The 13648-nt window shown below is 36.3% G+C and overlaps 4 protein-coding genes across 9 annotated transcripts in view; 2 read left to right on the top strand and 2 right to left on the bottom strand.

Annotated features, from left to right (window-relative positions):
* Nucleotides 1–1132: 1132 nt before the first annotated feature.
* Nucleotides 1133–4644, bottom strand: LOC129565420 (zinc finger and SCAN domain-containing protein 12-like). Its single transcript, XM_055440324.1, has 3 exons — nucleotides 3029–4644; nucleotides 2626–2925; nucleotides 1133–2515 (listed from the first exon to the last, which is right to left on the bottom strand). The coding sequence occupies exons 1-3, from the start codon at nucleotides 3330–3332 to the stop codon at nucleotides 1785–1787; spliced, it is 1335 nt and encodes a 444-aa protein (XP_055296299.1). The 5' UTR covers nucleotides 3333–4644; the 3' UTR covers nucleotides 1133–1784.
* On the top strand, nucleotides 4537–6845 carry LOC129565421 (zinc finger protein 135-like). The gene is made up of 5 exons (XM_055440325.1): nucleotides 4537–5792; nucleotides 5878–5972; nucleotides 6067–6139; nucleotides 6472–6512; nucleotides 6575–6845. The coding sequence occupies exons 1-5, from the start codon at nucleotides 4948–4950 to the stop codon at nucleotides 6697–6699; spliced, it is 1179 nt and encodes a 392-aa protein (XP_055296300.1). The 5' UTR covers nucleotides 4537–4947; the 3' UTR covers nucleotides 6700–6845.
* A 186-nt stretch (nucleotides 6846–7031) lies between these two features.
* LOC129565417 (rab3 GTPase-activating protein catalytic subunit) overlaps nucleotides 7032–13648 on the top strand; it is a 122885-nt gene continuing 116268 nt past the window's right edge. The window contains exons 1-3 of the mRNA XM_055440317.1: nucleotides 7032–7834; nucleotides 7966–8741; nucleotides 8886–9058. Of these exons, the coding sequence (XP_055296292.1) occupies nucleotides 7222–7834; nucleotides 7966–8741; nucleotides 8886–9058 (1562 nt within the window). The 5' untranslated portion in view covers nucleotides 7032–7221. The remainder of the gene's footprint in view (nucleotides 7835–7965; nucleotides 8742–8885; nucleotides 9059–13648) is intronic.
* The window catches only part of LOC129565418 (leucine-rich repeat and fibronectin type-III domain-containing protein 3), a 96352-nt gene continuing 91950 nt past the window's right edge, over nucleotides 9247–13648 (bottom strand). For all 6 annotated transcript variants that reach the window (XM_055440319.1, XM_055440318.1, XM_055440321.1 and 3 more), the window contains one exon: nucleotides 9247–13523. In XM_055440319.1, the coding sequence (XP_055296294.1) occupies nucleotides 13394–13523 (130 nt within the window). In that variant the 3' untranslated portion in view covers nucleotides 9247–13393. The remainder of the gene's footprint in view (nucleotides 13524–13648) is intronic.

Genomic DNA, 13648 nt, shown 5'->3' with positions numbered 1-13648 from the left:
CAGCTGTTCGACGCCAGAGTGCGACTCTTTCAATGCTTTCAATTCGAAAGGCGAATTTCATTGAATGAATCTCTTGAATGGATATTCATACTACGGGAGTTACACTTACGACTTGTTTGTTATGAAAATATTTTTGTTTTGTTTTGTTTTTGTTTATCAATAACTTTTTACTTTTTGGCTCAACTTTGCATGAAGATGGTATAAAAACGAAGGAGTTTCAATGGAACGTTTTATTCGACGTGTTGTTGGATCAAAACAAAAAATACGACTGTTCACACCAATTCCTGGCACTCACAATTTCACTAGTCATTTTCATTGAATCGATGAACTTTTATTTTTATTTTTAAATTCTAATTTAAAACTAATTAGGTTTAGAGTCTACGGTTGATTACAAGACATTTTGGCGGCGAAATTTGCATTTTGTATGACAGTCAATCCATACGAATGGACTTGAACCGAAAGCAAAAGTGAATTTCACAGGTTCTCACACAAAAGGTCAGTCGGCAGCAGGCCGAATAAATGCATAAATTGTAGAGTGAATTGTTTTGGTTTCGATTTGTCGAACGAAAATAAGTCGTGTGGAATTTTTTTAATGTGCTTCCTATATTTGATTAGCACATTTTTATCGGTTACTGATGAACTAATTAACTTTCTGTTGTCTCCCAAGAATTTTTTTTTCCAACATGATTTCGATCAAGTTCTTCAAGGCAATAATGGTATTTAAACGGTTTCATCCGAAACACTCATTCAATTATCTTATTTCTTGAGAATATGAATGATCTTTTATTCAGCGAACAGTGGCGTTCGTCAAAATAGACGAAATTCGCCAGTTGATTGTATGTCTGCTCATACGTTTCACGTCTAATGTCTATGTATAATATGTACATTGTACAGTGTATACAAACTTACTCAAGCTCTGAACGCATTCAACTCCTTGTTTACATGCGGAAAATTAAATAAACATCCTTGCGAGTCCTCGAATGCAGCTCAAAATATTTTCAATGGAAATTCATTTTTTTAATGTAAGCAATGACTTGATATTTGGAATGGATGGAAAGTATTTTACTGGGTATTTTTGAATTGCTTTAAGGATGGATTGGATTGAGTGGTAGAAATAAAAGCGAACAAAAAATGACTTTTGATGAATCATCTCGTCGAATCAAATATGACTTATGATGGTATAATTTATTGAAAATTCATGCAAATTTGTTTAATTTTCAACATATCTGATCGAAATCTGGACGAGAAATTGAAAAAAAATTAAGTAAGTGTTTTTTTTCTGCAGATTTATAAAAAATAGTCGTATATATTTTGTTTATTTCAATCAAATAAATTGGAATGTCATTTACAATGTTTCACATATATATTCCAAGGAATGTTACACACTCCTTATGTCGCTTACGTACTAATTTAACATGTCTTTTTTTGCTGTATCGTTTGAATCAAAAAGCAAATTCGTTGGAGATGAAAAGAAAAAAAAAACTTGATAAAAGTTATGCAAAAAGTAACCTGTATCAGGTGTGTACACACTAAAAAGTTCATACTAAGTATGACCTGTTAAAAATAATATCTGATCGTTTTTTTTTTCATAATGGTTGAGCTCTTCGGCAATGTATATGCACGTTGCTATTAATAATAGAAAGGGAAAAGAAGAAAATGAAAATATTAATCGTGTAATTTCGTCAGAAGTCGTTCTAAAAAGTGTAAAAAAACAATTGGACGGGTTAACAAGTGTCCTGTTTTGATCGGAATGGTATTGTTTTCTCTATTTGGTAGATTTGATTCTAAATTCTTTTGGCATTCAAGTAGTTAAAGGCGGTTTTGTTCAAGACAGACTTGATTGGAATGAGTGGCGGTGGTGATTTGGCCAATTTTCGCTTCGTGTTTTCGGAAGAACCGTTGCTTTTTGCGTTGCTATTTGGCCGATGAACCGTGGTAATGTGATTCATGAGATTTTCAGTGCCTCGACAGATGGTCTTGCATAATGGGCATTTGTGTAAACTGGGTTGAAATTGCGTTGGTGTTTTTGACGGCGTTGCCAAGGGCGATTGTCCGGATTCGGTCAATGCCATCGATTTAAAGGACGTGGCCGAAGTGAATCCGTTTTGTTTGCGATGTGTAATCAAGTGTTTCTTGAGTGTGCTCATCTCACGAAACGGGCGCTTACATTCACTGCACTGGAACGGTTTTTCACCAGTGTGGATCATAATATGGCGCTTCAGATTTGAGCTGCTGCCAAAGGTTCTATCACAATATTTGCATACGAAGGCTTTTTTATTGTTGGCATCGTTGGTGCGCGGTGCAAGGTCATCGGAGATTGAATCTTGATATCGTTTGGTTGTTTCCTGTTTCTCGCACGAAACACACTTGTTCGAGTGGCGACTGGATGGTTGATTACGATTGCATACCGAACATCTGGCGGTCGATGAGTTGTTGTGAACCTTCTTATGTTTTCTCAAGTCACTTTGTTCACGAAATCGCCGTTTGCAAATGTCGCATTCGAATGGTTTTTCACCTGTACGAAATTGGAGGAGAAAAAAAACGAAACACATCAATTTATTATTAAATACCCAGAAAGCCTTGACTTGAAATTGCGGTTTTACCGCTCTTTCTGTTCGAACTTACCGCTGTGAATCATCTTGTGACGTTTCAGATTATAGCTACTGGATAGTTTACTGTGACAAATATCACATGAATACATTTTTTGTTCGGTTAAATTGTCAGAAGGTTCGTGGGTAAGGCCTCCGTTGCTATTTTCATTAAAATCATCGTCACTATCGTCGTGGTCACCGTCGTTGTCGTCATCGTCATCGATTAGTATCACATCACTGTCGCCCGTTGAACTGTTCAGCGGTAGCGATTTTAATTGGGAATTGTCAAACCAAATGGTTTGTGGTTCACTGTGATTCGACATCACTTGATAAGCTAATGCAGATAAGAGAAACGGGAAAATAATTATCGCATTCGATTTTTATTACACACGAAATCAAAAAATAAACTACTTATGCTTTGTTTTGCTCACACATACCATATTCATCGAATGGCTCATCGTCATCGTCGTCCATATTGTTCAAATGGAATGGATTTGGATGGTGGGCTGCCAGTCCTGCTGCTGCTGCTGCTGCTGCTGCTGCTGCCTCATCATCACTGTACTCACTGAAATCATCGTCTTCGTCGCTATCGTTGAACGGCAATTCCGGAACGACTTCAATCAACTCGGCCTGCAAATCTGATTCATTCATATTGGAACGATTTTTTATCACTGACATGTCGGCCGATTTCAACGAAGCGGAAACAGCACTGTGTGCACTTTTATTTGTTATTGAGGTCATTTTTTTCGTACGTTCGTTCGTTCGTTCGATTGCTCACTCGATCGTCAAGAGAGTGTGTGTTGTGTTTTTTTTTTTGAACAAATGTTGTTGTTGTAATTAGTACACACAGCCCGTGCAAGTTGCACATGCAGAGCAGAGTAAGAAAAAAAAATTGAATACGTGACACTGCGATTGGCCAGCAACGCGAAAAAGTTCACTTAATTTCCACTTGTGCACTCAGCGAACGCTCTTTTTTCTTTTCGATGATGATTATTTTGTTTGTCGGACTTTAGCGCTCGATTCGAATGCAACCACTGAGGCCGAATTACGAAATGTGTCGAACCATTGCGTATATTTTGCGCGATTCCCACTTTGCAGTCTCTCGCTCTCTCACTCGGTTACCGTCCGTCGTGTTGTTCGTCGTCGTCGTTGTTCTCGTCGTTCACCGCGGTTGTCGACGTCTCACTCGGTGACTCAATAATGAGTGGTAGGCTCGTGCGAATGAGATCGATTGGCGTATGGTTACTTTCACAAAGTAATTTAAATGTCAAAATAAAAGGAAACGGCAAGGTCGCTCGCTCGACAACAACACACATATGTGTGCATACAAAACAACCACAACAACACCAACAACTTTGTCGGACTTTACTAACTTTTTTTTTCCTCTCTTTCGTTTCGTTTCTCGCGATTGCCCAATAATTCGCTCACTCACTCGTTTGTCGCCGCGATGGTCGTGTGTGATGATGATGGTTTTTTTTCTGCTGATTTGCTCTTCTCGTCTTTTGGTCGTGCACTTTTTGGATGGAATTTCAATCATTGGAACAAAACATCACATGGAATGTCAAATGAACAACCTATTTTCACGGAAACACCGTCCGCTCATGATGCAGTCGCACGGCGGCCGATACGTGTGTGTATTACTTCTTTTTTTTCTTCTTTTTCGCTCGTCCCATTCGATTCGATTCCGATGTAGTCAAGTGGAAAGAGAGACGAGTCGCACTCATACACACGAGCAGCCAAAAACTCAACTCTGTACTGCAGTAGATAAATCAAATATCGTAAACACTTGACCAATATTTTGTCTCTCTTTCACATCAGAGATTGCGATTTGAAAATTGTGTGTAGGCTGAAGATTGACACTGACCGTCTCTTCAATTGGCAGTTCGTGGTCATTTTCTTAATTCGGCGAAACAATGACAATAAAAAAAACTGTGCAATGTGTGAGTATAAAATGCTAAAGTGCACCAAATATTAAAAAAGAAGAGAAAATTGCAAATGTTGACTAACGAATGTCTTTGCTGAACTCACCTCAACTCACCGGCATAAATTCAACAACTTTGACATTTAACGCTACCAACATGACATCAATGAAACTCGTATTTTTTTTTTATCCCGAATGTCAAATCACAAAAGAGTTTTATATCCACAAAACAAACTCAATTTTCATTCTGAAAAAATACCATTTTTTCCGTGATTTTGTCCAATTAATTCGTTCCTAAAAGTGTTGTTCGTAACAAAAATTCATTCGATTTATAAAATATGTAATCATCCCGGTTGATTTGCAACGGAAAAACAACGTTTGTTTGGTGAAAATTTCTTTGTTTACTGCTTTGTGAGATTTCAGACGACGAGAAATATGCACTCGAATTACTTCATGTACACGATTCCATCGAACGGAACACAAACCAATGTCATTTCAAATGTAAGCAATGTGAAACCAGGATTAGCCACAGTTACCCACCATCAACAAAACGCAACAATAACGAATCAAGCGGCTGTCCAACGAACCAGTGCCATATCACAGAATGCAGTACATCAGACGGCAAATGCTCACCACACCACCACCACCAACAGCCAAGAGCTAGTGCCGCCCAATGATCACATGTGTCAAATTTGCTGCCAGCGATTTCAAAAGTCGAGCAGCCTGAAGAAACACATGCGAATCCATCAGGCCAGTTCACGTGACAGTGATAATAGCCCGTACAAGTGTAACGCGTGTAAAATTGACTACCTTAATGTCATTGCCTTTGAAGAACACATTAAAACCGAACATGGCCAACCACAAGCATTCAAATGTATCGATTGTGGATGCTTTCGGGCGGTGGAATTAACATCAACACAACCATTTCGATGCGAAGGATGCGCTCGACGCAAATCACAACCGTTCGAATCGTCTGGTGCGGTTAACTATCGTATTACCTCAACTCAAAATGCAACTAGTTCACAATTGGTGCATGTGAATCATGTGAAAACACCGAAACTCGACTTGGACTCACTCGTTCAAACCATGCGAACTGGGAATGAGAACAACGGCAGTGGACGACGACGAAAACTACATCAGTGCCCCGATTGTAACAAATGCTATAAACATCAAAGCACTCTCGCCATGCACAAGAAAATACACACAGGAGAATTTAAATATAAATGTCAATATTGCCAAAAGGAGTTTTACCTTGCCGAATATTATAATAGGCATATGAGGTGGGTTTACTTAACTAATGCTGCATTTTATTTTTATTTTATTTTTTTGGAAAAAATAATTCAACTATTTCTCTCTCTCTTTTAGAGTTCACACAAAGGAAAAGCCCTACCAATGCGATGTATGTGATAAAGCGTTCTCACAGTCAAACACACTCATTCAACATAAGAGAATCCATACAGGTTTGAAATGAAATCAATTTTTACCATTTTTCCATTGAGACTTTGTATTTTTTTTCGAAAAAGTTTTTTTATCGAATTTTCTTTTAATTTTCAGGCGAAAAACCATACGGATGTACGATTTGTGGTAAGGCCTTCAGCGTTCGTGATTACTTGTTGAAGCACATAAGGTGAATATTTATCCAAGACGCGGTTTTTTTTGAATGAATTGAGCTTTTTGAATGTATTAGTCTTCAATTTTAGGTTTTTTTCTTTATTTTCCATTTTTGATCGTCCAATTTCCATTTTCGAGATTTATTCACTCTTGCTGTGAATATTGCATTGAAATATAACGACTATTTTCGAATTTTAGTCCTTTTTTCATTTGAAAAAGTTGGATTTAAAGAAAAATTGTGATTTTTTCAAAATTTCTCAATTTTTTTTATTTTTTTTGAATATTCATTACTATTTCTTTTGACTATCTATTCTTTAACAATTTTCCTCATTTATATCCCTTTATTAGAGTCCACACCGGAGAGAAGCCATTCGAATGTGAATTATGCGGTAAGTTTTTTTTATTTTTCATTTTTGATCGTCCAATTCTCATTTTCGATGTTTTTTTACAGGTAAAAAGTACACCCAACGGAGCGGATTGAAAAGTCATCAAAAGTCTCATTACCCTGAGCCGGGTATGCTGAATGGATCTCAATCACAATCCCAAGGTCAGATGCAGCTGCACAATCTAATCTGAATATTCTGACCACTGAAAATTTACCGGCACACTGAAATGAGTTGAAATCATTTAATTCGTATGAACACATAGTATGTTACTTAAATACTCGCTTCGAAAATAAGAAAAATAATTTGAATAAAAAGACATCATCCTAAATAAACAAATTCGAACAGTTATTTCTAAAATATGATTTTCATTACTTGTCGAAAAAAATTCCATATTGAATGCATTGTGATGGAAAGATAAATAAAGAATTCTTATTGAAAACTTGAACCACAGTATATTCGCACAGTTCCTGGACAGCCCTGCGTTGAATCGCCAAAATCAGCTGTCACTTTCAATGTTGACGTTTTATTTGTTATTGTTGTGTACCAGTAGTGTTTCTGACGCGTATGTTCTCTGTGTCGTATCAAACAAAAGTGAAATCAAAATACAATCGCATTGCAAAACAAATACCTTATCTGCATATCAAATACCTCGAATTTGAGTGACTTAGCTGAAAATTGTCTAAAGACTTGAATTTTGTTTAAATTGTTCGAAATGGCTGAAGAAGTGAACACGGACACGGATTCGTTCAATCAAGATTTTACGACGGCAACGCGATGGGAAGTGTTCTGTGCCCGTCTCGAGGAGATAATCCACGATTGGAAGCTTCCATACAAGAAGCAAAGTGCTGGCAAACTGCCACTCAACGCTTTATCGGTGAATGATTGGGAAACGAAGGAGGAATTGGTCACTTACGACGGAATGGAATTGAAGGTCACGTTGTATACAGTCAAATTGGCTTCGGACAAACAAGACGATCTCTCACCGGAATCGGGCAGACGAATGTCAGTGGACGTTGCGGAAAGAGCAATCATTGAAAAATCGTCGCTTTTAAGCATCAATTCTGAGTGTCCAGCCTTTGTTGATTTAATGTCGTTGGAGAATAATTGGTGCACATTGGATGAAAAATCCAATTTGAATATTCATCCACTTGCCAGATGGTATGGACTGAGGCAGTTTGTCGTTATTTCCACGGTCGGTGGTGCAACGATCAATGAAAATCAACGTCGCATTTTATTGTCATCAATTCATTTGGCCATTGGCGAAACAAACATTTCGGTTCCGGTTTTTGTACAAGCGCTGAAATTTCAACAACATGTTTATTCAGGTGAATTGAATTTGATCGTCTGAATTTTGAGTTCTGCTTAATTTTTTCTTCAAAAGGAAATTATTTTGTCCCGTCATGAACATAAACAGTGTTTTCCTTCGCTAAACTTTCTCTTTCATCCCCTTTTGCAGGTGTTTGCGAGCAGGAGAACACTCGAGTGACCTTCGACATTGTGCATCTCGCCCAAACGCATCCATCGTGCAAATATTTGTCGGGAATCCTTGACATGTTCAAAGAGAAGGTTCCATATGAATACAAAATTCCGGGAACAGTGTCTGTGCGTTTTACATACAATTTGAAAAAATTCCCCGAATCTGCGTTTGTGTTGAAACGAAAGTTTCCATTTTCCGATCGTCAAGACGATGTAGTTGAGATTCGATCGAATACCATTTTACCGTTTGGTGTTTCCGTCGATCCGGTTCGTGAGCTCGTGCTCTATTGCAAATGGCTTGAAGTGGCCGAAAATGTGGTTATGGACTCTCGAAACTACAGTGATTTCGATCCAATGCTATCGCAAACATGGTCATTCCGGTTGCACTATGAAGCCGTGCCAAACTCATTTATGCGCGAGTGTTTGTTTGAATTTTTGCAACAGTGCGATTCGACGAGAACATTGGCCGATTTAATTGGTGCTGAATACGCATATTCGGCCACTAGTGAAATTGCAAGCCGCGACGATTCAAATCCATTGGAACGATTGACTGTGTCGAAAATTTCGAAATTAACAACGTCAGTGCTTTCGGCAGCACTTTCGGGTGAGAGTTCACAAGCGAAGAAATCGATGAAGAAAGGCAAACCACTTGAAGGCCCATTGAAAGATGAACAATTGATGGCTATGCTCTACTTTTTGTTCCCCGATGCTCAAGACAATTCAGCGAATTCTTATAAAATGCCAACCACGGATAATGTAAGCATTTTTGCCAATCGAATTCATACAATGAATTTCAGAGTCGTGATTTCAAGGTCACAATTGAATAACAATTTTTGCATCCGAGTTATGACTATTGTTATTTGGAAGATTCATATGAGCTAAAAAAAATTCACTTTTCAGTTCGATCCATTACGTATTAAGTCAGCATTCGACGACTCACTCGTACATCGATTGTCAACAATGCTGGCCCTTTGTGGAACTTACCTCGGTGGTTTGCGAGCCATCGCTCAACTTTGGATTGAATTCGCACAGGAAATGCGTTATCGTATCGAGCGGAGCATTTTTATTTCTGGGTAAGTGCAACTTTACCTTTTATTCGTTTCCAAATGATCCAATGATCGTCCAATGTGAGAGATTTTCATTGGGATCTCCAAGAACAAAAAAAAAGAGCAAGCACTGGTTGCCAAGCACTTTTGGTAACATTCAACGCTTTAATGTAGAAAGCCAAAGACCAAAGAATCAAACATCAACATCGTTCAATATAAAGTAAAAATATGCGTTTATTTGGATTCTCTAATTGTGGTTTTTCAACAAAACAGAAGATAAATTGGTGTTGTTTTTTTTATTTCTTTTAAACATATATGTAAGTGTTAGCAGCTACGTCACTCCGTGCTGAGATTTTATACAATTCATAAATGTGTTACATTGCACCTAACAATTGAATATATTATGCGATTTTGTTTGTTTATTTTTTTTGTATATCGGTGTATCTCTACGTGCGTTAACATATATGTATATATGTCTAGAGTGTACGCGAGCTCAACCTAATCTAAAATATTGTGTTCAAATAAATTCTTTCACGCTCTTGCTCGCACTCTTTCGCGAATTTTCTCGTTCGTTTTCTGTCACTCCTTTTATTTCACCAACACTCTCTGATTCTTGCACTCTCGTTCTCTTCGTTCGCAACATCTCTTTCTCACATTCTCACGGTCTTCGGCTAAGAATCTTTGCACTAAAACCTATTTTTGCTTGATGACAAATTCGCCACACTTCAATTTCCGTTATCGATTGAAACCATTGATTTTTTTTTTTTGAATTGCCGACCGAAAAAAAAGTGCTCAATTCTCGTGCAATTTTTTATACTTGCATCTTCTTTCGATAAACTATGCTCCGATTGTGAACGAAATTGGTGTGATTTTTTGCGAGGGCACTACAATAATTGATTTAAATATATATCTAACACAATGAAATAATCGCTATATTTTGAATACTTATTTAAGGCATTTTATGTTTTCAATTTGTATCGCAATATGCAAACGTGTTTGTGAGTGTGTTTGATTTTTTTTGTGTGTGTCTACAAAGGAGCATCTCTGAATGAAGCTAAAGTGATTTTCTTTATTGCTGGTTTTGTTATTGGTCGTGCTGTTACTTTGAAATACAAACGGAAATACTGTGTGTGTTTGTGTGCTGAACGAATTTTCTTTAAACTCTTTTTTTTGCTAACATTTTAATTACTAAATTTTGGAAATTGTCAATCATTCTGTTTGAAATAGAAAATCACGCCGATACAAACTCTATTTGCCACTTTATTTCATACGAATTTTTGACCCAGTTGACTCGTCGTTGATTGATCCCATTATTTTTTTCAATTAGAAATCGTGTCTATTTCCACATTGTATCAACTAGGTTCTATGTGATAGGCCTACAATCTAATTGTTCGAAATGTAATTGTTTACACTCATTCTGTCTAGCCTAAGTTTTCTTTTTTCATCTTAACCATTAGGAAGTTACTATGTCTAAATTTGATTAGCCTATATATGTTTTCGTTAACTGTGAACTGTGTTTTTGGGCATCTGCCGTTGATGCGGATTTCTGATGATTCTGTCGTTTTATTCGTTTCTAAATGCATTGCATATTTAAAAAAAAAATCAGTGGAATTTTCAGCAGCTGATGTCACGTGAAACCTTGTCACTACGAAAAAGCCAAAGAAGATTCTCTCGGCCGAACGGAGAAGGCTCTTAGCAAAACAAAGTGGGTTTTAATTGGAAACCTGGTGCTGGTGGTGTGATGAGACGACCAATCGTCAAAAATCCACATGCAGATCCGACCCATTTTCAAAAAATCGCTCGAAATAATAAGGAAATTGTTTTTTTTTTCTAATAAAAAAACAAACGAATTTTTTCTTTGTTACAAATAATTGCTTACACACTAAATCGTTAGTTTTTCAACTTCAATGTTTCAACTATTCACTAGTTTCATAGACTCTAGTATAATAATCATCTCTGTTTGTTTTGTTCTAATAATAATAATTCAACGTATGTGCGCGCGATCGTAATCGTTCCATTTGATTTAGCTTGTATGTACAGATGGAGAAGCAAATCGATATGATTCCGTGTCTCTCATAAAATTATGCTATTCCAATGCTTTTAATGCTTATATGTATATATAGATTTATTTAAATTTCTATAATAAGTTTGACATAAGATTCATCGTCATTCACGTTTCGTCGCCCATTCTATGCCAATAGCAACCGCAATTCCAATCGACAATCGACGGCGGAATTGTGCTCGTTGCCAATGTTGACTATTAGGATCCGGTGAAACACAATTTGATTATATTGTTCATATACTTGTTTCTATGTTACAATTCTAATTAAACTACGTTTAGGTGATTTTGTTTATGGCCTATTATGACAAAAGACAATAATATTTATGCGTGTGTGTGTGTGTGAAAGTGTTTGTTTGTAGTTTTGAAATTACAAAAGAGAACCAAATCGCGAAAATTAAACGGGGGAATTTCGCCTTCGAAATCTGCATTCAACATTTCACTTATGGAATATTTTGATTCGTAACTCATGAATGAAGATTCTTGAATAAAGATTCTTGATACAACATTTGAGTTGTTTCACACTTTCAAATTGAGTCGATTGACTTTTAACTCGAAATGCTTTGAAAGTCGTTTCATTCAGAATGGTTTGAATATTGATTGAATTTTCCATGAAATTCGATTGAAATTTTCTATTTGAAATACGATGATCTGGTCTATTTCCACATGAATCAGAATCCATGTAAAAAAAAATCATTCGTTGGATTTAAAAAAAAAAAAGAACTTTTTCGTCACTGTATCTAAAGTATATTCGTATTTTTGTTGTTGCTCCATTGACGACAACTTAAGACTATTTACATGAATCGGCCAAATTTTCGAATGCGTTTGCATTTTGATACAATACAAACCACCAGTAAATTTTCCATCGTTTTTTTTCTTCTTTCGTGTATGTTTGTTTAGCTCGATTGTAGCAGTCTTTTGTCGTTGAACAAAATGAAATTTATACGTAAATTCAATATATATGCAATTAATACAACGTATAACATGTTTGGCACTGTGAATGTATGTGATTTCCCACTACATTTTCTCTTCCCTATCCCAAATAATGTTCATTTAATGTCTCGGTCTCTGTCGTTCTTCTTCTCGATCAAGTACGAATTGGTGTTATGCCTTGTTTCAATTTTGGTCGCAATTAAAATATCATATTCAACTTATGTATCAATTTAAATTATTATCATATTTTTTAACCGTTTTTTTTTCTCTTCTCTTAACCATTTTTTTCCCTATCGAATTGGTGGTTCTTTTTCAACTGACGCAAAAACAAAGAAAACATTTTTTTACGGAAAATATTTTGAAATTCGTTCTAAAGAAAATGTAACAAATCGATGATTGGCTCTTATGACGATCTAAGCAGTATAAAATATTAATTTCAATGATATTCAATGAATTGAGTTGAATTCCTTGTTTGTTTGTTTGTTTAGTTTTGTTTGTTAACTATGTGTCTGTGTCTCTTATAATATTGAACTCAAACAACGTCCACATCGATCTAATAAAATGCATGCGTGCATATTGCGTTTTTTCTTGCCTTTAACTAACTTTGAGACACATTTTTGCTCAAATTCATTTGTTTATGTACAATTTTGACTTAAATCAGCAATTCTACGTGTTTTTTTCTTTTTTAATTCTTGTTTTGGTGGAAAATTTCGATACTTTCTTTCTTCTCATATACACAACGAAAAAGAATTGTTTGCAATTGTCTAAATATATATGTTAAATTGGCTAATCTAAAAAGGGTTTTGAAGAAATCTGTTCCTTACCACAATAAAATCGATTAGAATATTCGTTTTTTTTTCTTTTCTTGTTTGTTGATGTTTTTTTTTTCTTGTTTAAATGTAAGTTTCGTTAATTGTATCGTTTATTTGATTCGGACGACGTCCTCGATACACTTCGATTGTATTGATGGTATTGTGTGGATCGTAGTTGGTTTTGGTTTTTGTTGTGCGCACATATTGAAAACAGCATTCGGTTTCGCTGTAGCTAGTTTCGATAATGTGCATCACTTGTAGTCCAGCTGGAATACGATTGAATAAATACAGTGCTAGTTCATTGCTTTCGTTGCCATTTGGACCGGTGATTGTGGATGGTGGTGGTGGTGTTGGTGAGGCTGAGGCGATGGTGGTTGTGTTCCTTGGTTGAATCAATGCTAATTGTTCTATTGATTGTGGTGATTGGGTTAGATATGGGTTATCGTTGACGGCAACGTTGGCATCGGCGTCGTTGTTCACTGGTCGTCAGAAAATTTCATGTAAATTATAGATTTTCAACAATGTATTCGTGTATCATCTGCATCGCAAAAGTTGGTCTCATAATGGCACCAAACCGTTACGTGTCGTGGCATTGCGTGTCATATAAATCTCCATGTCATGATCAGTCCAGTTGTCGGATGTATCGCAATAGTTGTTCAATGTATGAGTTGAGCCAGCCGTTGAGTACCTAGATATCGAACGAAAAAAGAAACAGATGAAATGAAATGAAAACCCAATTTGTCAGTCAGTTAATTGCAAATTGAATGAAGATGTTGGAACAAAATGGGACAAAGTTGGATGATAATAAGAAAA

Source organism: Sitodiplosis mosellana, unplaced genomic scaffold, assembly GCF_009176505.1.
Source record: "Sitodiplosis mosellana isolate CC-2019 unplaced genomic scaffold, AAFC_SMos_1.0 Smas_scaffold_2, whole genome shotgun sequence".
NCBI classification, from domain to species: Eukaryota; Metazoa; Arthropoda; class Insecta; order Diptera; family Cecidomyiidae; genus Sitodiplosis; species Sitodiplosis mosellana.
The sequence above is the reverse complement of the archived record's forward strand: the minus strand, read 5'-3'. Positions and strand labels throughout refer to the sequence as shown.